This window comes from Rhineura floridana, chromosome 9, assembly GCF_030035675.1.
Source record: "Rhineura floridana isolate rRhiFlo1 chromosome 9, rRhiFlo1.hap2, whole genome shotgun sequence".
Classification (NCBI taxonomy): Eukaryota; Metazoa; Chordata; class Lepidosauria; order Squamata; family Rhineuridae; genus Rhineura; species Rhineura floridana.
Window position 1 is genome coordinate 29,161,408 of NC_084488.1, and position 27,317 is coordinate 29,188,724.

The 27,317-nt window shown below is 39.6% G+C and overlaps 1 protein-coding gene across 2 annotated transcripts in view; it reads right to left on the reverse strand.

Annotated features, from left to right (window-relative positions):
* Nucleotides 1–623: 623 nt before the first annotated feature.
* Nucleotides 624–27,317, reverse strand: part of NFXL1 (nuclear transcription factor, X-box binding like 1) — a 100,237-nt gene continuing 73,543 nt past the window's right edge. Inside the window, exons 19-21 of one of the 2 annotated variants that reach the window (XM_061584023.1) lie at nt 21,665–21,751; nt 12,717–12,770; nt 624–3,436 (exon numbers count right to left, since the gene is read on the reverse strand). In XM_061584023.1, coding sequence (XP_061440007.1) covers nt 3,263–3,436; nt 12,717–12,770; nt 21,665–21,751 — 315 coding nt within the window. In that variant the 3' untranslated portion in view covers nt 624–3,262. The remainder of the gene's footprint in view (nt 3,437–12,716; nt 12,771–21,664; nt 21,752–27,317) is intronic. The other variant, XM_061584022.1, reaches the window with a different exon arrangement.

Genomic DNA, 27,317 nt, shown 5'->3' on the forward strand with positions numbered 1-27,317 from the left:
TGTGATGCCTTAGCTGAAGGGAAATTGTTTTGTCTACACAAACACAAGTAACATTGAACGCAGAAAAAATGTAACCAGTATACAGCTAATGCAAGGAAAGTTATCTGGATCTTCTACAATGGATGAAGATTACATTTACTAAAAAAAAAGTGAATAATCTAGAAAAGCCCTAAAATGATTAAAGCTTTAGTTCTAAATGTTTCTTAATAAAAAGTGATGCTACAAGGAACACCTAAGTGCAGAAGCAGCTTAGTAGGATTTAGAAATAATATGGAATATTTGGACAGAGATCTTCCTCACATACATTTCAAATTACTGTTTAGCCTATTGGCCATTTGTACTACTTTATAAATCACTAACCACTCACACTTTCTTGAAAAGTGGTCACAGACCTGTTTTTACATAAATCTTTTCTCATTGTTTGGGTCTGTGAAACATACAACTAAGCAAACACACAATGCAATGCCTGCAAGAGGACTGATTTCCTTTTAGCTTCTGATTATCCAAGTCTAACATACAAGATTCCTGATAAAACCTAAGGTGAGAAAAACTGAATTATTGCAAAATTATACAAATTAAACATATGCACACATTTATGTTTATTTCTTTTTGTATCATTTATTTTGCTTGCTTCAGGGAGGAAAAGAGCTAATTCAGTGAAAGGAAAAACCAACTAATGACCACTAGAACATCAATTCACCGCCATCACTCCCAATGTCATCAAGCATTGTTCACACCCGTTCAGCTCTTATTTTTATAGCCATAAAGCTTAAGAACTTTTTCAGCTGATGAAAGCTGAGATTTCCTGAATGCCATATTGAATAGCATGCCCAGTACAAAAATCCTGGTGGCAGTCATAATCACATAAGCAGCTGCCATAAACCAGGCCAGATTTGTCCATCCAGCCTAATACTGTCTGCTCTGGCTGGCAATGGCTCTGCAGAATTTCAGGAACTCGTCTTTCACATCATGTGCAACTTGGGATCTTTTTAACTGGAGATACTAGGGACTTAACATGTGACTTTCTGCGTGCAAAGTATACACTCAAACATGCACAAAGTAGCACTGAGCTAGGCTCTCTCCCCTTATTCATATCAAGAGATGGCAAGTGATTCTGATTTTTGTTCACTTAAATTGTGTCTGCTTTTGTAATTCTCCCCCAGTTGAACATCCAAAACATGAAAGGAACCACTCTCTTCCAAATGAAGCTAAAATTATTTGATGTAAACAGAATATAAATGTTTTAATACTAGTGCTGAAGTAGCCAAAAGCTTTTAGCTTTCCAGTTACTTATGTTAAGAAGCTAAGAAATCTCATCAACATTCCAACCAAGAGAACAGTGATCTACCAAACATATAATACAGAAGCACAAGACTCAAATTGGTATTGGTTTTCATCAATTTATCTATATTGACAGATGGATTTTCTCTCCTTTTTTAATAAGAGTACAAAAATAAGTGGTTCATGCTAACATATCCTAAAAGTGAAATCTGACAACCTAAGTTATTCATGTGGACAGAAGTCAGCTATAAGTTAGTTAAGATTCTAACAATGTACAATTGCAGGATAGGTTTCTTCCAAAGTTAATTTAAGCAGTAAAAAACAAAATAACCTTGCTCTTTTGTAAATATAGCAGGTCAAAAGCTACAAGATTTTGCACCTCTATTTCCAATAAACAGTTCAGAATTTGCACACCATACATCTGATATAAATAACCCTGAACAGTGGATATGTTTAAGCTAAGATACTTTTGCAATGTGTAATATTAACAAGTAGATCAAACCCATAGGTAGCAATATGTGACAATACCAGCTTGAAGTTATTTGCAACATCAGCTTAGGGCTCCAATAATTCCTACCAAGACTTTGCCTGGGATGCTTGCCCAAGATGCAGGACTTGGATTTAGGCCATTCTAATGAGCACAAAATTTAAATAGGAAACCAACCATCAGTAATATTTTAAGTACTAGCAAAAGAATTAGATGAACTTCCTCATTTATTGTGACAATATTATCTCTCTATAATACTACAATAGTTCAGATGTTAAGCAATTATCAATCTCTTTTGAATTGTAAGGATGCCAGTTTTTTAATATAAACATTTACTAGGTTAGCTAGGACATTTAACCAACCACTTGGTTTTACACTTAAAATCCAGTTCTGAGAGCATCTATTTAAGACAACATTTCTTATCTTTGTACATTTCTATACATCTGAATCAAGAATTAACTTATCACATATACATATACTGTTCTCTAAATTGTAGTTGCCATTTTATACACATAGATACTCATTTATTTAAAGTAAATTTTCTTTGTGAAAGCTTTTTTTCCAGAGGGACAGCAATATCCTTAAATGCTGTTTTTTCAGTTGGGAACAGCAAAAGTAGAACTTGAAATAAAAGTCCAATATAATTGTCTATTTGCATGTGACCAGTTTTGAAAGAGGTCTATGAGAAAAAGCTGACATTTCTATTTAGAAATATGATCTTGAGCAAAAATTTATCTTGGAGGTATAGTATACCTGTACTATATTGGAAAATATACTTTTAAGAATGTATAATTAGAACTGCTAAGCAGCAAGTGTAGCTTCATATTTTATTTTGAAGATCTACATTAATACAGGAAAGATGGAAAAATTAAAATATTGACTTCAGATAACAACATAATTCACAACCCAGTGCTTGCATTTGAAGTCAAGTGCTCTGAACCAAGCAAGGGTGATTTCTGCATGCAAAACTGTGCTGTAGTGTGCATGTGTGTTAAAGTAACATCTAATTTTGGGGCTGTGGGTACAAAGACTCTTGTGAGATCAGAGTTTCATAAATAGTCTGACAGCAAGTAGGTGTGGTCATCTGTGATAGATAATTTGATAGTTTCCTTCTTCCACCTGTCAAGAGGTGATCAATACTGTTAAAGATGACTACACCTTCAGGTATTGCACACATGGGAATCCTCATAAACAGAATGAAACCAATAGTTGCTGATAGGGACAGTACTCAGTGGTTCTCAATTAGACTTACAAAAATAATATGGCATGCTATCGCCACCTACATTACACAACTGTCAATCATATCATCTCATCTCAGCATTTTTAACTGATTTAGGAGTAAAGTATAAAGACTGGGGTTGGTGTTTATTTTCTCTAGATGATGAGAGGAAAAGGATTAAAAACTGTAACTGAACATTAAATCCTAATTTATATCATAGCGTTTTAGCAGTTAGTTTCCTATAATCGTAACAAGATGTTTTGAAACAGAACAATTTAGTCATTGTAGGCTATGAACCATGCAACCACTACAACAGCAGCTCCACATACTGGCAACACAATCATGTTCTTATATTTTTGCCATACAGATTGTTCAACTTCAACCTCATCCTTTTTTCTCTTGTTCTTCCGTCGCCCTTTTAGCCTGTTTTCAAAAGCCTCCAGCTCAGCCTGGATAGGAGAAAAGCAGAAATATTATGAAATTGTTACTGTAAAAAGGAAACTTTTTTTTAATTGTGTCCCAAAATAATGCACATTAAAATTATTTTATATGCATAGAACAATAGAACTTGGTGAGATCATGGGAACAAAAACAGTATATATGCTAATTATATATAGTAACTCTGCCGCCACCCCCCAAATTCACATATTAAAGTCAGAAGCATACTTGCGTAGACACAAGATTGCTATTGAGCATTCAGATTAAGATAAAGACTAAGAAATAAGGTTGGTGCTTCTTTAATTTACATATTCCTCTAAGTGGAGGCAACAAAGTAATAGCTCTCTCTGCTAATAGTTACAAAGCACATAACACAATGCACTTAAATTTCTGCTGCATAAGAGATGAAATACATAGAGGTGTAGAGAAGAGCTGAAAGAAGTTTTTTTATAAACCTGGGGTAGCAACTGATAACTGCAAGTATCATAGTCTTTATTTAAAATAAAAATGTGTTGCAGTGCTCATGGAGATAAGTCTGCAGAAGGGACAACAACTTTCTGATATTGTTTTCAATGCCAATGAAGTTACTGAGCTTGTTAAAACTGCTGTAAGGCAAAAGTATGAAGGACTCTGTTATGCAGAGTAGATTACAGTTGCGTAGCCCCTGTGGGCTAAGCCAGTGTGGTATAGTGGTTAAGGTGTTGGACTACGACCTGGGAGACCAGGGTTCAAATCCCCACATAGCCATGAAGCTCACTGGGTGACCTTGGGCCAGTCACTGCCTCTCAGCCTCATGAAAACCCTATTCATAGGGTTTCCATAAGTTGGAATTGATTTGAAGGCAGTACATTTACATTAGCCCCTGTGGAAGGAAAGGTAAACGTCATCCTTAAGTAGAACTTATAGCTTATATGTGGATAAAATAGTAGCCTCTTTGGTTGTCTGAGACATTATAGCTTAGACTTACCACTATAGACAAGCTTTAGTATTGTACTACCATATTAACTCCATTTATTCATTATGGTGAATTTTTGCTACATGCTGATTTGTGCAGACTCTATAGTCGGAGCTTAGAGAGGAAAATGGAAATTGCCAAATTTGAAGTGACAAGATAACTTCTTTCCTCCTCCATAGAGATAAAAAATGCATAGAATAACTTAACAGATACCATCCAGAGGCCATTAGGACCCACAATGTAATGAAGCTTTTATGAATAAACTTGTAAACATGAGATCACATAGCTCATTAATACAGAATTACCAAAAGGTTGGCCCTAATTTTGCTCCTGTTATCCTCTTTAAAAAATGGTTTAAACTGCCCTCCTTAGCCCAGCACAAGTTATTGACGCTCCTTGGCCTTGAGGACGCTTTCCAACCGTCTCATAACATCCTCTGGCTAAGCCATCCCTCCTTTTAAACATCCATTCAGCTGAAGACCCCAGCTCATCACCTCTTTCATTTATCTCAATGAATCTCGGTCCCTGGGTCTCAACTAACCAGCACTGCTAATACATTTATTTCACCCACTTTCACTGGGTTCAGGGTTGGCTCCTTTTCTACTGCATGCCCCCTTCATTTATACTTTAAAGATCTCTTGCCTTTTCTGTCCTCTTGTATAATCAGGCCCAATCTCCCAGTGGCATTCTGGTACAAGATAACGTGTACCAAGGTGGCACAAGCAAGGCAGTGGCAAGGTCTCTCTCATACAGCTCTGCTTCAAATGCATTATTACAGAAAGCTGTCCATGGCCAGCACTGAGGAAGTTTGCTCTGGAAGAACAACTCTAGGGCATGTTGAAACTAAATTTCTCTGAAGCAATTTAGAGCGCACTGTTTTTTTCAGACTGTAATTCTACCAAAGTGTTGGACATTTTGCTCATGTAATTCAGCAACATGAGAGGAACACATGAGAAACTGAAGTACAAACATTTGTCACAAACCCATTAAATCATTTCAAAGTTCACTCCAAAGGCTATGGTTCTTTATTCAGAATGAAAAAGTATGACTTTAGAGTATGTTTCATACTTGAAGTCACACATTTACATGGAGTGTGTACAGTGTATTATAGATTGAGGGTTTTCTACTGCAACCTAAAGAAGTGATGTTTTAATACCTATTTGCTATTAGTGGCTTGAAGGGCAAGACACAGAGCATCTAGAAGCCACTATTTAGTATACCTTCATGTTACCGATTTGGGATGCATAAGAGTAACTTTAGTAAGAATGTCTGACAATTCCATTCTTAAATACTAAATCAGAGTTTTTAATCACACAAGGATTAAAAGGTAAGCCTCTTTGCAAACGTGTTGAGCACTTCAATTTTTTTACAGTTACACAAACAAGAGTATTGCCCTCTTCTTTCACCACAGATGCATATTAGCTGCATACTGTTTCACTGTAAAATAGCACCCTTTCATTTTGTGATGAAAGACTCTCTTGTAATGCATGCAGATTAGGGCATGGTAGCTAGGAAATAGCAGCCAAATTTGCAGTACAACATTTAGTCAAAGTCAAAGTCGACTTGGAGGCACATAACAACAACAACAAAAGAGCTGGTTAACAAAATATACTTCAGCACTATGGCTGTATGTCACGCAACCCACTCAATGAAGAGGAGTTTGGAAGTTTTCACTTCCATTTTCAGTTAAGTACAGCTTCCTGTGATATTCAAACCAGGACCTGTGGTCAACATTATGGTTAGTTTAAATAAACCAACTCAAAAACCACAATCTGAGGCTGATTTGTCAATGTTAACCAAAGTTTGTCATTCCAGATGATATGACAAATGGCAGTCAACTGAAAGCACAAGCTTTCAAACTGTTCCTTCTGACTAAGTGAAAGAGGAAGCTAAGCTTGTCCACACTGTGCTAAACTAGGAGAGGGGAAATGGATCTGGCCAGTGGGTCAGATTCTTACTTCCCTGTGGGCCAACTTTGACAAGTGGGCGGGGCTGCTCCTGTTAATCACCAGACACCATTATGACATCAGGCAACAACTTCCAAGAGGCTCACTCTCAGTGCAGATTGGAGATGACAGCAATCTTTTGAAGGTATGCTGTTAGCACTCATCAGCCGATTGGTGCCAATACTACAATTTCAAAGGTGCTCATAACCACTGGTCAGTGGTTACATCAAGTCCCTTTGAAGTCTTTTTGCAGGGGCTTGCTGTCACCACCAATCAGTGCCAACAGCAAGCCCCTTTGGCTATACTAATGAGTTCCTAATGGGGTAACTCCCTAGTGCAACTGATGTCAGTGGGGCTCACTGGCAACACCAATTAGCGGATTCATGCTGAAGCAAGTCCTGCTTGCCAAGGAACAATCGCAACAAGGAACTTTTAAAGCTCCTGATTGTTCCTTTACAGCCTCATCTTTACTTACCCCACACCTGATGTCACATACGATGCCAGGTAGGGAGCAGGCGGGTGCCGTTTGGGGAAAACAGCTTCATAGACCAAATTAGGACTCATATTGGGCCTAATTAGGCTTGCATGCTGGAGGCTCCCCACTGATGTGTTAAACCAATGGAGTTCAACCGTTTTTTCATACTTGAAAAAATTGAGGCAAATGTGTTCACATTTTTGCCACATTACAAAAAAAAAGGTTATCTGCATTTGAGGGTAGAAAAATACACAATAATGTCTTGAATTACTTATTAAGAGAATTAGTGAGAAATGTGACATCTAGCGCAGGGAAATCAGGCATAAAACCAGTTAAGACTACATGTCAACTCTGACTGGGACCTTTTTTAGGCTGAAGAGTGGGAAAATATTTTTCTGTCAGTTGTATAGTATGCAAAATTAAAATATTCATGCTTCAGGACAACGGGGCTTGCTTAGGTTCTTGAAGCAATTAGTTGTGTTCACAGGTTAGCAACAACAAAAATAAACTGGACTCTATGAACCAGAAAGAAGCAACCTTTTCTTTGAAAGGGGGGTGGAATCCCTTGACTACAAGAGCAGCTATGCTGGATCAAGCCAAAGGCCCATCTAGTCCAGCATCCTGCTTCACACAATGGAAACTAGATGCATCATGAAGCACACAAGCAAGGTTTGAAGCCAATAATACTTTTCTGTTGTTTGTCTCCTTCGGCATATTCAAAAGTAGACACTGCCTCTCACCCTGGAGAAGTAAATGTATATGTCAATTTATTGCTATATAGAACCTCCAGGGCCAGAGGCAGTCTACCTCTGAATATGCTAAAGTTGGGAAGACCAGCAGAAAAGGGATTTTGACCTCAAAAGCAGCTTTGTCTAATCCCCTTTTAAATTTAAATATGTCTAAATTGGTAGCCAATACCACAGGATGTGCAGTATGAAAGAAATGTTGTCTCTTAATCTACTGCTGCATGTTAAATGGGAGACCCCAAATTCTGAGAAGAAAACTATGGGAACGAAAACCAGTAACTCAGGGAGTACAGACAAATAACAGAAAAAGGTTATTGGCCTCAAACCCTGCTTATGGGCTTCCTGATGCATTTGGCTGCCGTTATGGGAAGCAGTATGCTAAATTAGGAGGACCTTTGATTTCATCCAGTTTGGTTGCTCTTATTTTCACTCTTCCCCACCCTCCGCCGCCAAAGTTTTAAAAAATATTTCTCATTTGTTGAGTCTTTTTTTTTTTTTTAACTAACTGGTGAATAGACCTCATTGCTTTAAGAACCCAAGCAAGCTCTACTGTTCTGAAGCAGCAGTTTTTTTATTTTGCACACTATAAAACTGACAAAAAAATCCTAAGCTTTTTGTACCCCACTCTTCAGCCAAAAAAGGGTTCCAGAGTGGCTTACAAAGAACAGAAATAAGACAAATCATAATCAGGAATAAAATCTTAAAATGTTTTAAAAATCGGCCATCTCTTTTCCCACACCCTTCTCACCATTATCACTTTCACTCTGATTGAAGGTCTGTGAGGGGAACAGGGCGTCTCCTAGCAACTCTCAGCACCCTTCACTAACTACACTTCCCAGGATTCTTTGAGAGAAGCCATGACTGTCCAAAGTGAAATAAAGGCCTGGTGTGGATGTGGCCAGGGACAGCTTGGGTTTAAATTTGGGTGGGAGGCTACATGGGCCTGCTGTTGGGAAAATGCTGAAAAATGATACTGTTCACAATGTTTTCTATTTCTATCCCTCCCCCTCCCCCAGGTCAGTTTCACCTACCCTAAGCATGATTGCACAGGCGTAAATCCCACTGAACTCAAAAAGCATATAAATGATCAAACCTGCCCTCCCTTCTTCTCCCCTCCTCCGTCTTTCCTCCCCCTTACTTCACCCCTCCCTTCTTCTCCCCATCCCCTTCCATTCCCCTCCTTCCCACTCCTCCTTCCCCTCCCCTCTGCCCTCCCCCATGGTCAGTTTTATGTATCCTAAGCATGATTGCACAGGAGGAAATTCCATTAAACTCAATAAGCATGCAAATGATCAAACCTGCCTCCCCTCCTCCTCCCTCCCATCACCTCCCTCTTGCCCCTCCCCTCCCCCTCCCCTTCCAATCTCCTCCTTCCCCCTCCTCTCCTTCTGCTCCCCTCTCCCCCCTTCCTCCTTCCCTCTACTTTTCCCTCCCCCTCCTCCTCCCCATGGTCAGTTTTACCTATCCTAGGCATGATTGCATGGGAGTAAATCCCTCCTTCCCCTCTTCTCTCCCTTCTCCCTCTCCTCCCCTGCCCACTCCAGGCCTCCCTCCCCATGGTCAGTTTTATCTATCCTAGCCATTACTGCAGGGGAGTAAATCCCACTGAACTCAATAAACATGCAAATGATCAAATCTGCCCTCCTGCCTGCTCCCCTCCCCCTGCTCCCCTCCCTATCCCCTGTGGTCAGTTTCACCTATCCTAAGCATGATTGCAGGGGAGTAAATCCCACTGAACTCAATAGGCATGCAATCAATTCTCAGCAAACTTGCACAGGATCCCACTTCTTACGTCCCGGATTAAAAAGCAGAGAAATTCACTAATAAGCAAAAAACCTTGCAGTTTAAGTACATACCTATCGCCAACAGGTATTTCCAGCAAACTTTAAAAAGCAGGGAAATTGGGCAGCTATAGTGAATGCACCATTGGAGCAGGAGACCTGACCGCCTCTCTGAGATATTGTACTGCCCTACAAATTTGTAAAAATGCAAACACAATTTGGGTTGGTCTTTCACAGTCTAATTCACTTCCTTGGAAGAATTAGCTTGGAAGAATTTGGTAACATGTGCCTCTAAGCTTATGGTGAGTGGTGACAACACCTGCAATCAGCCCAAATAACAGAAACAAGACACGTGCTGTGCTGATCGTGTTTTAGCAGGAAGGAAGTAACAATATTAAAACTGTTGATATAATTCAGATAGTCACTTTAAATATGTTTGATTTACTTTGCAATTTTAGTTAAGTTTCCTATAGTAAATCATATTATTTTGCTTCTCTTTCTGTGAATATGTGAAGTACAGCACATTGCAACACTAAAAAAAAATAGCTCCAAAAACAATTGTGGAATAACAGCACTGACTATTCTGCAGAACAGTTTCCAATGTACATGAGGAGTGTCTCAGTTTGCACAAGATAAAACAGTGGGAGGTGAAATATATTCTAGCAAAATTCTAGATGTGTTCTATGTTTTTAACTGACCAGGCCCACCTTTCCTTAAGTGGGGTGGTTTAAGCATAGCAGGCTGAACATCTTGGGCAGGCCAGGTTTGTTTTTCCCAACAGCTAGAGTCATTGCTGAAGTAGTAACACATTGTAAACAGTTTGATTTTACATCAAACTGCAGTTTCAGATTCAACTGTTAATGCGCCCCAAATAGAAATACAGCATAACGTCCAGTCTGAAACACAGAAGGCTGGCTTCACCATCATATGACATTGACCAATAAAAAGGCTTTGAAATTAATAAAAATAAATTTGACACAGATTTCTAGAATGAATAATGAGAAATATATTTTTCTAGGTTAGATTCTCTGTAGAAAGAGTAGTAACACAGAAAAGTACACCAACATACAACAATGTAATTCTCCATCTTTGGAGATGGCAGGTGTTGCCACCACTCACCATATGCTCAGAGGCACATGTTACCAATTCTTCCAAGCTACACAGGAAATTGATTGGACTGTGAAAAATCAACCCTAAATTGTGTTTGCATTTTTACAAATTTGTAGGGCAGTCCAATATCTCAGAGAGGAGGTCAGGTCTCCTGCTCCCCTGGTGCATTTACTATAGCTGCCCAATTTCCCTGCTTTTAAAAGTTTGATAGAAATATCTGTTGGCTATAGGTATGTTCTTAAACTGCAAGGTTTTTTGCTTATTAGTGAATTAATTACAAATGTACATAGTGTTCTCTGACGTCACTGACTGTTGCTGCTGGGCCTGGGCAAGCTACAGGATAGACTAGGAAACAGAAATTAAAGGGAAGGGGAAAACAGCTGCTCTTTAGGACCGAGCGATGTCTGCATCCTGCTGCTAAAACAAATGACCTGTCAATCACAGCTCTGACTTCGCTCACTGGCTAAAAACACTGAAAGGGCAGGAAACGCAAGGCTGGCTCATCTGTCTGCATGTTTTGTTTCCTAACTTCCTTAACAGAAGACCAATTTACTTTTTTTAAAAAAATTAAAGTTCAGAGTATGGGCCCTTTTGCAGGCAGGACCCTGGTGCAATTGCTCCAGTTGATAATCTGACCTTACTCTCACACACAAAGTAAGTAAAATGGCTGCTGTCACAATAAGACTTGCTTGTTCTGAAAGTGAGGCAACGATCTGTGCAGACTTGGAAAGAGCAACACCCACAGAAAGAACAGGTGGCAGAAGCAAAGCATCCAGCAGGTATTTGTAGCCATCACAGCACAAATGTTATATTGCTCTCAGTTATGCGTTTATAGCAATTTTGTGCCATTCGAAAAGATCCAAACCAAATTTCTGAGAGCTATCCTGGGAGTGCCAAGTTGTACACCTAACACAATTCTTCGTTTAGAGACAGGTCAAACATCCATAGAGGCCTGAGCATGGCTGCTTAAGTTAAATTATTGACTGAAGCTGCTGTTTTTCCCAGTGGGATTGGCCCCTTTGACGCTCACAGATGCCTTCCAGTCCAAGTGGAAAAAACGTTAATAGCAAAATTACAGAGACTGGGCTTTGCCCCCGATGCATTATTGGCCCTAGGATATCCTAAGGCCAAAGCAGCTATTAAGCAACGTATTTGGGACACTGAACTTCAAGAATATGTAGGCTTGGCCACAGCTTATCCAGATTTCAGGGACGAGTTGGCGTCATTTGCACAGGCAAATTATTTAATTAATTTATCAGTCCCAAAATATAGGAAGGCCTTTATGTTAGCCAAGCTTAATGTCCTACCTTCTGCCCTCCTTGAAGGCAGATTTAAGAGTGTGCCCTTCCGGGAGTGTCTGTGCCCTTGTTGGTCGGGGGAGGTGGAAACAATTCGTCATGTGATGTTTTATTGTTCTTTTTACTGTGATTTTAGAGTTATTTTTATTACTCCGATTTTAATAAAAATCCCAGGTAGATCAGATTTATTTTACTTAGAGTATCTGTTATCTGACCGGAACCCCCAGGTCACAATAAAAACCACCAGCTTTTTTGCAGCAGCTATTGTCGAAAAGTAATAATTAAACAATTCTCTTTTTAATTTTAATATTTTAATTTTATTGTTTTGATATGCAGTAAGTGGGTATCGCACAAGAGTGATTATGTTTAATGCTTCTTTTAACTATTGTTGTGCATTTGTGTATTTGTATATGTTGTTTGGTCTATGACCGTAAATAAAATCAATCAATCAATCAAAGCATCAATTTGCTACAGGTCAGTAGCAGTTACGCCATATGTGGCGAGTGGCAACTGTGTTGGACACCATGGTGCTAAACCATGGTTTAGCATGATGTCTGAATACAGCCATTGTAATGGGACTTGGTATTTGTCAATAATTCAAAGAGACATCTTGACGCTAGAGATCACATCGACTAAACAAAATCCCTTACAAAATTTTAAAAAGTATAAAGAATTAAAAAGTTTACCAAGGCTGCAATGATCAGTTGATGGTAGATAGCCGGTTTTGTTATTTTAGTTTCTCCTATTGTTTAATGTGGTTTTTATGTAATTGTATGTATTTCTACTTTGTTCCCCACCCCAGGATGCATTCGGATGAAGGGCAGCTTATAAACAGTCTTTACAAAATCACCATCATTCCCATCTTTCTGTGTTTAGTTGCCTTCATTAAGATTTAAGCAGCTCAGCTGTATATAGGTTTATAGTCCAAGATAATTCTAGAGTTTTCTGCACTATCAAGGAAGAAAAGGTAGGTGGCGTACCTGTTGTCTTCGTTTTTCCTCTTCAATGGCAGCTCTGGCCTCTGCCTCTTTAATCTGTGTGAATGAAAAAAAGTAATACTTGACACATACATAAGCTACAATTTACTGATTATTGCAGAAATATGACACATTTGCTCATTTATTTACACTGCATTTCATGGCCTTTGGCCCTCTTAAGGCAGTTCACAGTTAAAATCATAAAAGCAATTTAAAACTTAGGATTCAAATCAAGTAAACTATCCAACACAATACTATAGATCAAAATAACAACCGTTACAATTATAGAACAACTAGTTCAATTAAAAGCAGATTGGAATAGACAAATATTTAAAACCTGCTTAAATAATACTGGAAAGAGTCAGTTGCACATCCTGTGACCAGGGTGCTTGGGGATTCCACAGTGATGGGGACACCACTAAAAAGGCCTCTCTTGCGCCTGCCATTTATATGAACTGCAACACATGCTATCTCCCTAGGGTTCATGTGAACATATGAGGTGTTCCTATATAATAGATCAGATTAGACTAGTACTGTATAATCCAAAAAGGGTATGTAGAGGTCTTTCCCAGCTATTCTACTTGAGATCCTGAATATGCTGGGAACTGAGCCTGTAACCTTCAACCTGAACCTGAAAGTTGTGGAGCCTTCTTCCTTTAAGAGCTCAATGTGGTGCACTTGATGAAATTTTGGATCTTGAACTGGTGCAAAAGACAGAGGCTCAAATGCCAACTTACCATGAACCTCACTGAGTGGCCGTGACAAAGTCACCAAATTCTGAATTACTCTGAGATAAACACTGTAAAGCAGTTTTTAAAAATTCCACAGTATTTTAAATGGTGTACAGTATTTTAAATTGTGGGAATGTTATTTCACACAACTGAAATTCCCTGCCTCCCCTTATATATCCTCAGCAAATCTCCAAGATCTTCAGGCGGCGGCCTTGCTGGCTATAACCTGGAACAACAGGGAGGCACCAATGTGCAACAAGCTAGCTTCAAACTATCCAAGCAATAAATTATCTTTAAAATTTCATCAACTCTGCAGTGTCATCTGGCCTCTGCATCCTGAGGACTCTCCTCTCCTTGGTTTGCTTGGTGGCAATGCCACAATCAATTGAATATTACCTTATGACACTTAGGAAGTGGGCCTTCTCAGTGGTGGCACCCACACTCTGGAACACCCTCCCATGTGCAATTCAGAGGCAGAAATGTTAGTTACTTTCCAATGTCTCTTGAAAATGCACTTTACTGTATTGTTGTTTTCATTGATATGTGAGGTAACTGTTCATGGTTTTATTTTGTGATAAGTATTTATATTTTGGTTTTAACATCTTTTGCAAACCACTTGGGGTTCATGTATATTAAGCACTATAACATTTATTATCATCATTATTTTAAGTTAATCAAAATGGTCGACAGTCTTTTGGTAAGCAAGGTAATGAGCGACTCAAAGAATGATAGAATCATAGTTGGAAGGGGCCTAAAAGGCCATAGGGTCCAACCCCCTGCTCAATGCAGGAATCTAACTTAAAGCATATCTGACAGGTGGCTGTCCAGCTGCGTCTTGAATGCCTCCAGTGTTGGAGAGCCCACTGCCTCCCTAGGTCATTGGTTTCAGTGTCATGCCGCTTAACAGTTAGGAAGTTTTTCCATGAAGTTCAGTCAAAACCTGGCTTTCTTTAACTTGAGCCCATTATTCTGTGTCCTGCACCCTGATCCTGGCCCTCCTCTGATAACCTTTCAAGTACTTGAAGGGTGCTAGCACATCTCCCCTCAGTCTTCTCTTCTCGAGGATAAACATACCCTGTTCTTTCAGTCTCTCCTCATAGGGCTTTGTTTCCAACCCCCTGATCATCCTTGTTACCTTCATCTGAAACTGTTTCAGTTTGTCTACATTCTTCTTAAAGTGCAGTGTCCAAAACTGGATGTAGTACTCAAGATGAGGCCTAACCAGTGCCAAATAGAGAGAAACTAGTACTTCACACAATTTGGCAACTATACTTCTGTTAAATGCAGTCTAAAACAGCATTTGCATATTTTGCAGCCACATCACACTGTTGGCTCATGTTCAGCTTGTGATCAACAACAATCCCAAGATCCTTCTCACATGTCGAAGTATCTCCCATCTGATAACTGTGCACTTGGTTTCTTTTTCCTAGGTGTAGAACTTTGCACTTATCCTTGTTAAATTTCATTCTGTTGTTTTCAGCCCAATGCTCCAGCCTATCAAGATCACTTTGAATTTTGTTCTGTCCTCCAGAGTATTAGCTATCCCTCTCAATTTTATATCATTTTCAAATTTGATAAGCATTCCCTTCACATCCTCATCCAAGTAATTAATAAAAATGTTGAAGAGCACCTAGGACCAAGCCCTGTGGTACCCCGCTTGTTACCTCCCCCTAGTTTGAGAAGGAACCATTGAGTACAATTCTGTAGCCAGCTGTGAATCCACCTCATAGTTGTTCCAACCAGCCCATATTTAGTTAGCTTGCTGATCAGATGTCCACAGCATTCCCAGTTTTTCATGGAGGTTACCCGATCAAAAATGAGATAAAATTAATCTGGCAGGATTTGTTCTTCATAAATCCATGTTGGCTTCCAGTAATCACTGCACTGTTTTCAAGGTGCTTACAGACTGACCACTTTATAGCACTCTTCAAGTACATGAAAGGTTGTCACATAGAGGAGGGCCGGGATCTCTTCTCGATCGTCCCAGAGTGCAGGACACGGAATAATGGGCTCAAATTGCAGGAAGCCAGATTTCGACTGAACATCAGGAAAAACTTCCTAACTATTAGAGCCATACGACAATGGAACCAATTACCTAGAGAGGTTGTGGGCTCTCCGACATTCAAGAGGCAGCTGGACAGCCATCTGTTGGGAATGCTTTGATTTGGATTCCTGCATTGAGCAGGGGGTTGGACTTGATGGCCTTATAGGCCCCTTCCAACTCTACTATTCTATGATTCTATAATCTGCTCCAGAATTTTCCCAGGGATTGATGTCAGATTGACTCGTCTGTAATTCCCAGGTTCTTCCTTTTCTGCCCTTTTTGAAGACAGGGACAACATTAGCCCTCTTCCAGTCATCTGGCACTTTACCCATTCACCATGATTTCACAAAGATAATAGTGGTTCCAAGAGTTCTTCAGCCAGTTCCTTCAATACTCTAGGATGCACTTTATTGGGCCCTGCAGATTTGAACTCATTAAAGTGATTATGTATTCCTTGACCATTTGTCTGTCAAGCTGCAATCCTGTCCCTTCAATTTCACATTTGCCAGCAAAGTCATAGACCCGCTTTTGGGAGAAGACTGAGCCAAAGTAGGAATTGAGCACTTCTGCCTTTTCCTTGTCATCTGTTATCATTTTGCTATCATCACTGAGTAGCTGTACCATCATTTCTTTCCTCTGTCTTTTACTATGGACGTACCTGAAGAAAGTTTTTTTGTTGCTTTTAGCATCCCTCACTGACTTCAGTTCATTCTCAGCTTTAGCCTTCCTGATGCCATCCCTGCAATTCTGTGTTACCTGTCCGCACTCTTCCTTTGTGGCCTGGTGTTCCTTCCACTTCCTGTATGCATCCTTTTTTTGTTTTCAGGTCTTCTCTAAGCTTTTTGTGAAGCCACACTGGCTTCTTCTGCTGTCCCCCCCCCATTTTGTTGGAATTGTTTGCAATTATGCCTTTAGAATTTCCTTTTTTAGAAACTCCCACTCATCTTGAACTCCTTTTCTCATTAGGAACCTTATCATTGTTCTGAGTTTATTAAAATCAGCTTTCCTTAAGTCCATAGCTACTCTCAGCTTTTGCTTCTTTTAAAATCAAGATTCTAGTATAGCGTGGTCACTTTCCCCCAGAGTTCCCATAACTGCCATTTCATCCACCAAGTCATCTCTGTTGGTTAGAATGAAAAGGATAGCTGATCCTCTAGTTACTTCCTCCACTTTCTGTAGGTGAAAGTTATCTCCCACACAAGTCAGGAATTTCTTGGAGGGGCCGTGTTTGGCAGAATTTTTCTCCCAACAGATATTGGGATAATTGAAGTCCCCCATTACTACTACATCATTCCTCCTCGAAACACTAGCAATTTGCTTTTCAAAAGTTTCTTCCTCATCTTCTCCTTGCTTGGGTGGTCAGTAGTAGATTCCAACCACCACATTCCTTTTATTCCTTGCCCCATTTATTTTAATCCAGATACTCTAGGTGGAGCTACCCAGTTCATCCTCCTATATTTCTGTGCATGGACATATATTAACATACAGTGTGACTCCGCTTCCCTTTCTATTTCTCCTGTTCTTTTTGAACACATTATATCCTTCAATTACTGTATTCCAGTCATGGGAGTTATCCCACCAAGTTTCAGTTATACCTAATCAAGTCATATTTACCCTCCTGTATTAAAAGTTCAAGTTCATCCAGTTTCCCATACTCTGGGCATTAGTATGCAGACATCGAAGACGATGCGATTTATGGTCTGGGTTCCCTCCTACATTTTTATGAAGACTATTATTGGGCTCTATTAGAGCTGTTATCTCAGTTCCTGTTAGTGTGCACAAGCCTTTGTCAGTCATTACCACCAAGTTTATGTTTCCTTCCCCCTTAGGATTCAGTTGAAAGGTCTTCTGATGAAGTTCTCCATGCTGTGGCCAAATACATTCTTCCTAGTCCTTGTGAGGTGCAACCCATCACTTGCCAGTAGTCGTTCTTCCAAGAAATGTAGCCCGTGGTTGCAGAATCCAAATCTCTCATGTCAGTGCCACCTTTGTAGCCAATCATCTACCCGGAGTATTGTTTTCCCTTTCTATGCTTCTTCTGAGTACCAGAAGGTTGTATGAGAAAACTATCTGGGCCCAAAAGTCCTTGAGTTTCCTTCCCAGAGCTTCAAAGACAAGTGATTTCTTCGTAGCTCTGTTTGGCAGTATCATTCGTTCTCATCCATGTGGGTGAGAAAAGGATATGAGACTTTATCCTTTATGAGTAATGGCAACCCTTCAGTCGCATCTCTAATCCATCCTCCAGGGAGACAGCATACCTGGTGAGTCCATGGGTCTTCTTGAAATACTTGGGTTTCAATCCCACACAGTAGGGAATCTCTCACTCCTACTCCTACTCTTTTGTTCTTGTTGTGGGACATGGTTTCATTGCCTCTGCTTGACTGACCTTCAGCCTCTCGCTCGCTGTCCCATGGGTCTCCTGTAATTCTTCCTCTGCAGGTTGTCCTCCAGTCTAATCCTCCAGTGTCTGAAAGTGGTTCCATAGTTCCACTGGTGAAGTGTGTCTTCTGGCTCTTCTGCTCCTGTCACCCTTTTCCATGGAATTTCCTCCATTTTCACTGTCCCTCTCCACAACAGTCTCCTCTTCTGCTTCAACATGTTGTTGTTCTTCCACCTCCTGTACTTCTGTTTGCAGCAATTGTTCCAGTGTTCTGTCTAAGAACTCTTCGTCTGCTCTTATACTCTTCAACGTGGCCACCCACTGCTCCAGGCCTCTCACTTTTTCTTCCAACAGTGCCACCAGCTTGCACTTGTTGCACATGTACACCATGTTGTTTTCATGCAAGAAAACAAACATCGCACACACCTTGCAGGTCTCCACCATGGGAGTGTTCTTTTTTCCATAGTTGCTATTACCTTCTGTTTCTTTCTTTCTACTTGTATTAGGATGGCCTGATTGTTCTCCTGTTCTCCTTCAGGGTAAACAGGAGAGTCCCACTGGTATGTGGTGTGCGCTAGAGGATTTTTTTTTTGTCAGGGACCTCCACCTTGACCTCCCTTGCCGAACTCCTGTTAGTTCTCCCTGTTAGCTCACTCTTTGCTCACTCTGGCTTGCTTGTATATCCTTTGGACCAGCTGAGACAGCTCCCTCTGCTCTGATCAGTTAGGAGCCAGGAAACAGAATGAAACTTCCAGCACACATAGCTGATGCTAGTTGGCACTCAGTGATTATCAGGTGGTTACCCCTTCAGTCTTCAGCAATCAGGACATGTCCCTTTCAATTAAGCTGCTATGGAGCCCTTCAGCCTTTCCACCTATCCATCTCTTTGCTTTTTGTCTCTTCCTCTCTACACCTCCAATGTCAAACTCCTGTTAGCTCTCCCTGTTTGCTCACTCTGTTGGTTCAGTTAGTCCAGAAGATATACAAGCAAGCCAGCTCTCATCTCTGAGAACTGGCTTGCTTGTATACCCTCTGGACCAGCTGAGAGAGTTCATGAAACAGAATGAAACTACACACACACAGCTGCTGCTAGTTGTACTTCAGGACACGTCCCTTCAGTCACCAGCTGCTTATTATTTTAAACACCATATAGTTCACACAGGAATTGCAGAAACAATTGGGTACTCACCGATACCAATTTAACTGAAGATAAGCAGATTGTAGACTAATTAATAAGGAACAAGAGCACAATTGTGTGCTATAAAAGTGTGTGAAAGGGCCCTGGGCATGGCCATGAATACAATTTCCTTCCAAAATTCTTTCCTCACATTCTTCTTCTCTCTCATCATTCTATTTCCAAACCAAAGTAATGCAATGCTGCTGAGATACCCAAGCAGTTCCTTTTTTGCATTCTAACTTTCTTCCTGTACTAGGGCCTGTACTAGGACTCATCTCCAGCTCAAACACTTTGCCATCTTGCGACTCCTGCATAACTTACATTTTTACATGTTCATGTAGCCAAATATATAAATGTACGCTCTTCACATATTACAGCTTACCTATGTTATACATGCTGTTTCCTATACGGAACAAGCGGACAACCTGTGGCTTAGGGCTCAATGCCTTCTGAAGCTATCCTGTTCTTCCACCCCATCAAAGTTCTTTCCATCAAGTTTGTTTCCTTATTCTTCCTGTCTTTTACAAGCATTTACCTCTTTCTGTGTAGTTTCAGAACCCATAGAAGGGGTAGTATTTTAACCAAAATTTAAAAGCTTTATGTTGTATGCCTTGGAGAAAATAGGTCCCCCCCTTTCTGAACAAATTGGCAGGCTTCTACCAAAAAAATGGACTGCCTAGGTCCCTTTGTATGTATTTGCAATCTCCCAGAAAACACCATACTAGCTTCCATGGATGTCACAGCCTTTTACAACAACATCCCCTGCTTTGGGGAGAACGTGTATCTCCAGAACAATGGCACTGTCTTGAGCACTCACATGGCTCCACAGTATGCCAATATATTCATGGCTGAAAACAAAACTCTCTCAGTTCCTGGTCTCTACTGGAGATACATCTATGAAATTTTTATCATATGGATTCAGATAGGAGACAATGGAGCAGTTCCAACAGGACTTCAATAAACTTTCACTTCACCATTGATCTGAGCCTAGGTCAGTCCACACAAGAGGTTCACTTTCTAGACACTACTGTGCAATTACACAATGGACAAAACCATCACTTTATATAGGAAACAGACTTAACTGTTACACAGAATTACATGCTTTGAATTTTCACCTAAAACACACCAAAAAATCCACTGTCTATAACCAAGTCCCTATGGTACATTTACATCCATTTAGACTTATTGTACAGACTCCCAACTGAGAAATGCCTGATCTAAATTTTAAAAGCAAAATATCCACTCAACAAAGTGAAAAACAGATAATCAAGGCCAGATTCATACCCACGAATAATCTACAACAGGACAGACCTAGAAGAGAAAATGATAGAACACCACTTGTTGTCGCTTATAATCACCAGCTGAAACCACTTGATTGTATGATCAATAACCTATAGTCCATCCTGGGCAATGACACTTCCCTCTCACAAGTCTTGGGGTGGTAGCCCTGTATTTGCTTACAACCTAAAACAGCTACTTACCAGCAAATATGCCACATAACAGAGATGAACACAGAAGAACCAGACCTTATGACACACCCAGAGGCCAACTGTCACTGTGTCTACTCTGGCAACACTGTTATAGGACCTAACAATGTCGTCCAAAATACCAGGGGTTCAATATTCATCTGTTTATCTTCCAATGTGATAAATCTCATCATGTGACATCAGTGTACTTCTGCACAGGACAAACACCAATGTCTACACAAAAAGAATACATGGATGCAAATTCAACGTAAAAAATGGCAATATTCAAAACCCAAAGGAAAACATTTCTACCTCCCAGGATACTCTGTGACATTAGAGTAGCTATTCTCAGTCAAAGGATATTAATGTGCTTACTGATGCCTGGATATATGCGTTATCAACCAGTGCTTTACATAATAAACAGCAGTAATTCACAATCACTGTCTGTACTCTTCTGCACTTCATTTCCATGTGACCGCACTGTTTAGAACACTTCATGCATCAAATGAAGTAGACTGTAGTCCACAAAAGCTTATGCCACAATAAAATGTACGGGTCTTTAAGGTGCCACAAGACTCTTTGGTCTTTTTGTTGCAACAAGACTAACACGGCTACCCATCTGAAAATGTTCATGCTCTCAGTGAATTCATCTGCATGTTCAACCAATAGTCATTGAGCATTAAGAGATCAAGTGAAGTCTGAATGTGCGTGCATGCATATAAACTAGCTGTCAGATTTTTGGAACTTTAAGTAGATGCGTTCATTAAGCTAGGCCAATTCCAAATTAATGGATTGAACAGTGTGGACTAACACCTTTCAACAACATGATGACCTGCCCCCCCTCCCACGGAATGAATGTGTACCTCTATCCCCCACAAAAGGATTCTTCAAGAGACACACCAGACTGGAAGAAGAAAGGTAGGAAACGACAGACACGAGCAACATTATTCTAACACAACATGTGCAGTGGATCATCATAAACAGCAAGACAACATGACAAACTTTCCACAATACACAAAAAAAGTGAAGTTTAACACACAGCAACCGTTGAACATGGAATATATTTCTTGCACGGTCATCTTAGAAAACAATTCTGCACTCACTGCTTTCTTGAAGCAGCAAGAAATCATTGTAACCACAAAAGGAAAATTACCTCAGAAGCTTTCCGTTTCATTTCCTTGCATACTGTGTCACATTCTAACAAAAACTGGCCTTCCCGAACCTTACTGCACAGCAACTCCTACAAGCAGAGGCCAAGTAAAGAAAAATATATTATTTTTCTTCATTAATCTCATTGGTAAACACATATTTATAAACACAGTTTCTTATAGAAATAAAAAAAATCTCAAGATATTTAGCTTGCAAACCATTTTATTCCCATAGTGAATGAAGTACAAATAAAATCATTAATCAGAAAATATATTCACACCATAACATACATTTATGCCATAAGCGTGTTATAAATCTGACATATGCACTTGTAAACTGCTTTTGGAGATTGATAAGTGAATGCCTTCAAAATAAAATTGGGTTGGGGCTGGGAAGTTGCTGTCCCCTAGATGTTAGGGAAACAAGGCAACCATTCCTCTTGGTAGAAGTGGAAGAGGAGGGCAAATGTGGCAGAGTCCCAGAAAGGACAGAGTGCACAAAATAAATGTATGTGTGAAGTAATCTACTAAGGCTACGACAAACAGAGAACATTAAAGCTCCTTCAAACATAGTTAAAAGGCTGAGGATAGGCCACAGGTTTGTAAGTTCCCTTCTTGGAATGAATTTCACCAATCTACACTTGATAAATCTGAAGCAATATTTATCACAGTTAAACAAAGAACCTAATTACATCTTAAGAGATGATTAGATCAAAAGCAGCTTACTTCAAAAGTGTGATTAGCAACAACAAAACAGAATCAACTAAGCATAGGACCCCTCCGCTTTTCATCATGGCTGCAGCAGACTTTAACCCTTCCCTCTCCAGTCAAACAAGTGTCAACATCCTTCAGACCTAATAGCGGGGCTGTGGAGTCGGTACGCCAAACCTTCGACTCCGACTCCTCTATTTTTCTACTGTCCGACTCCGACTCCACCCAAAATTGCTTCCAACTCCACAGCCCTGGAAAGGGATGTAAATGTCTTTTTAAATTGGAAGCTCTCATAGGAGCATTTTTATCGCTGCCTGAATAGGCGCTGATCTTGGCATCACAGCATTTGTCTTCATCTGGGTCCTGTGTCATACACTGACACGCAAAATGTTTTCCATCTTAAGTTATGGTGAAATGCTCGACTACAGCTGACTTCATGGGAAGCTTCTTTGACATTTTGAATTTATATTTTTAAAAATTTGTCAATCAAAATTTATTTTGAAGCCGGAGTCGGTACGTTTCTACCGACTCCGACTCCACCCAAAATTGCTTCCGACTCCACAGCCCTGCTTAATAGTAGCATCCAGATCATATACTTGTTTTGAACTCTGACTTCATTAAAAAATTCCCCTGCATGGAGGTTGTTGCCATGTTTTCAAAGAGGAACTAGGATTTAATTTTCTACTTGCTGAAAAATCTGCTTGCTATACACTTTGACTAGCTCCTTCTAGGGACAGACGGATCAGTCTGTTTCTGGTCTGGATTCATTCATTAAAAATCTGCATGGAAATTCATATTTAAAATATGTATTCTATCATATATTGTAACAAAAAAATTATACGTTTAAGCGCTGAAAAAACTGTTGTTGCTCTCTGGAGTTAGTTGCTCCAACCCCTCAATCATTCTGATTCCTTTTTTCTCAACATTTTCCACCTCTATAATATTTTTAAAGTGTGGTGACCAGAATTATACACACTATTCCAAGTATGGTCACCCCGTAGTTTTGAATAATTGCATTATGATATTGGCAGTTATTCTCAATCCTTCTCCTAGTGAAATCATATATGAAATTAGGATTTTTTTTGCCCCAATGTGCATCCCCTTTACGCTTGCTTACACTGAATCACATTTGCCATATGAGTCCTATTCACCAGGGATAATAATGGTTATGCCAAATTGGTTAGCGCTATTAGAATTAAACTGGAATAATTTTAAATGGCACTGATCCATCTGCTGTAGCTTTGCTTCCATTTTAATAATGAGCACAACACATTGCATTACAAAAAAAAGCTATTAGAATACTATTTTGTTAATTTTGATACCCAATATAGTACTTTGAGCAAGCAAAACATAAAAAGTGTCAAAGAATCTTTTCTCTCTGTCACAAGAATTTACTCCTTTAGGTTACAAATATATAAGACAGATTCTCCTAAAGTATAGAACAATCCTACATTTCATTGGGATTTGAATAGCTGCTTTTCTTTCAATAATAAATAAAATTAGTTAAGCATCTGACATCTAGTTAAGATTTTTTTAGATGGAAATTCAATATTTGTAAGCCGCCTTGTGCATCTGCTGGATAGGAAAGCAGGGGAATAAATAAATATACTTTTCCAAAATGTGCTACTTACAACTGAACATTTTGAAATCTCCTTAAAATATATCTGCGCCTTGATAGAAGCCATCTTCATTAAGGTTATTGACTATTCACATAATATAAAGCAATGCCCCAGTTGAGAAATGTTTCCTGTTTAACAAATCAAGGTTTGATGAAGTTGGAATGAGTCCTCTGCCCTGCATACCTGGCTTCAGAGTAGACTTCCTGGTTTATTAAACCACAGTTTTCCGCAATGTCCAAATTAGGAAACTGACTAATTTAACTAACTAGGAAGTCTGGTCTTAATTTGGACATACGAGGCAAAGAAAGGAGTGCTTGATCTCATTCTCACTCCATGATTTCTTGGACTGGGAATCTTACATCTGAAGTGGGCCATACTATACATTTCCCAAAGGCGTTTGCATGTAATACAGATTAACCACATGAAAGCAATCTTTGTATTAAATACTAAAAGGTTAAAAGCTTCTTGATTTTTGCTTGTCTCACTGAAGTGGACAGCCCAGCCAAATTCAGAGTATCCATATCAACCTTGTTATTACCACTAGTAGAGAGATCATCATTCTTTTGTGGGTGAGGAGTCTTAGCTAGTGTCCTTATTAGGAGTCTGACCCTTGCCAGATGCAATTTCACCCTCTTCTCCATTTCTTTAGTAACACCAGTCTAAACTATCCAAATCCCTTTGGCTTAATCCAACCAATGTTCAACCCTTCTATGCCCCATTGATTTCAGTGTGAAAGTTAAACTTAAATTCTCCTTCACTTAAGTGGCCTAAAGTGCCTACATTTGGTATCTTTTATATCAAATTAACCAAGCAGCCAATTTCTTAATATGACTTAACACATCATGACTTTTTGCTGAAGCAACTTCAGCATTTCCTATAGTATGCTGATCTCAGCCTTGTACTTGACAGAATGAGCTACAATGTACACATGACAAATTTTAGGGGCTCTCTAATCAGGCATGTGTGGAAAAAAGAAAGAGGGACATGAAAGCATATATATGGTGAAAAAAGAAAGATGGGTCGCATGATGCATGCAGGGATTACGTGAGTGTCCCAGATTTAAAAGTCGACGTTCCACACTATGCTATATTTATAGATTTCTTTTCTGCAAAGGACTCAAAAAGACAGACAATGCTTGTGTTAAGCAGTTTTTCTTTTTCATAAAACTACAAGTGTTATTAAAAATGAAAATTATTACTTTCTGCAAAATATTAATATGTAATGTAAGAAGAAGCCATTTATCCATTATACCGTCTACATCAGCAGTGATGATAATACCACAGTTGCACTGAGACTTACAGAACGTCTGCTGTAAAAATACCTTAGGGATTCAAAAGTTTAACAACTGTTCTTGGTCCAATTTTTTTGTAATTAAATATGCCTTCTCCCAACTGCTAGTGAGGAAAACATATTTCCTCTCTCTACTCTGGACTAGCCATTATTGGGAAAACTATACAATGTATTTCCCAGCAGAATTTAGAAGTCTGAACATTTTTAAGTGAATTAAATTTCTTTTAAGGCTATAATGGCTAAAACAACTGTCTTCACACCAAATCCCCGTGTTTTATAAAAAGGCAGAATTTTTTATATATATTTTTCATGGATTTCTGTACCACCTTCTCTCAAGGTGGCTCACAATGAAGGTAAAACAATTTTAAATTAACCAATATCTAAAATATGAAAAGCTAACAAAGATCCCGTTGAACTACCACCCACTATTACTCTATTTCAGGTATCAGGCTAAGACATTTTAATTCACTAATAGGCAAAACAACCTTGCAGGTTAAGAACGTACCTATAGCCAACAGATATTTCTATTAAACTTTAAAAAGCAGGAAAATTGGGCACCTATAGTGAATGTACCAGGGGAGCAGGAGACCTGACCTCCTCATTGAGATATTGTACTGCCCTACAAATTTGTAAAAAGGCAAACAGATTTGGGTTGGTCTTTCGCAATCCAATCCACTTCCTGTGTAGCTTGGAAGAATTTGGTAATATGTGCCTCTGAGCATATGCTGAGTGGTGGCAACACCTGCAATCAGGGCTACATCTCCAAAGATGGAGAATTATATTTTTTGTTGTTGTTCTTACTTTGCTTCTCTCCTGTATTACTATTGTTTCTACTGAGAATGTAACTTAGAAAATTATATTTATCTCATTATTCATCTTAGAAATCTGTGTCAAATTTATTTTTATTAATTCCAAAGCCTTTTTATTGGTCACTGTCATATAATGGTGAAGATAGCCTTTTGTGTTCCAAACAGGAGATTCTATTTCTATTTTGGGCGGGATATAAATCTAATAAATAAATAAAATAAGAATAAAATTGCAAAGTAAATGAAACATATTTATCTGAACTATATCAACTATCTTAATACTGTTGCTTCCTCCCTGCTAAAACAAGATCAGCACAGAACATGTCTCTTATACGGGCTCTTTGCAGGTGTTGCCACCACTCACCATATGCTCAGAGGCACATGTTACCAAATTCTCCACAGGAAGTGGATTTGACTGTGAAAGACGAACCCAAATTGTGTTTGCATTTTGACAAATTTGTAGGGCAGTACAATATCTCAGAGAGGAGATTAGGGCTCCTGCTCCCCTGATGCATTCACTACAGCTGCCCAATTTTCCTGCTTTTTAAAGTTTGACAGAAATATCTGTTGGCTATAGGTATGTTCTTAAACTGCAACATTGTTTTGCCTATTAGTGAATTTCTCTGCTTTTTAATCCAGGAGATAAGAAATGGGATCCTGTGCAAGTTTGCTGAGAATGGATTGATCTCATGGGGGACAAGAGAAGGCTGGGATTTGTTGACCTGAAGTTCAATGGGGTGAGTCTACCCCTGAAGGACCAGGTCCGCAGCCTCGGGGTTGTACTTGATTCCAAGCTGTCCATGGAGGCTCAGATTTCAGCTGTGAGCCGGGCAGCTTGGTATCAACTACACCTTATACGTAGGCTGCAACCCTACTTTCCTGCTCATCAGCTCCCACTGGTGGTACATGCCCTGGTCACCTCTCGATTAGATTACTGTAATGCGCTCTACATGGGGTTACCCTTGAAAACGGTCCGGAAATTACAACTTATACAACATGCGGCGGCTCGGCTACTTACAAACAGTTGTCGCTGGGACCACATCACACCAGTGCTGTTCGATCTACACTGGCTTCCAGTTGTTTTCCGGGCCCAATTCAAGGTGTTGGTACTAACCTATAAATCCCTATACGGTCTCAGCCCAGTTTATCTAAAGGAGCGCCTACAATGCCACCAATTATGCCACCTGACAAGATCGGCTACTCAAGGCCTTCTCTCAATCCCGCCAACCAAA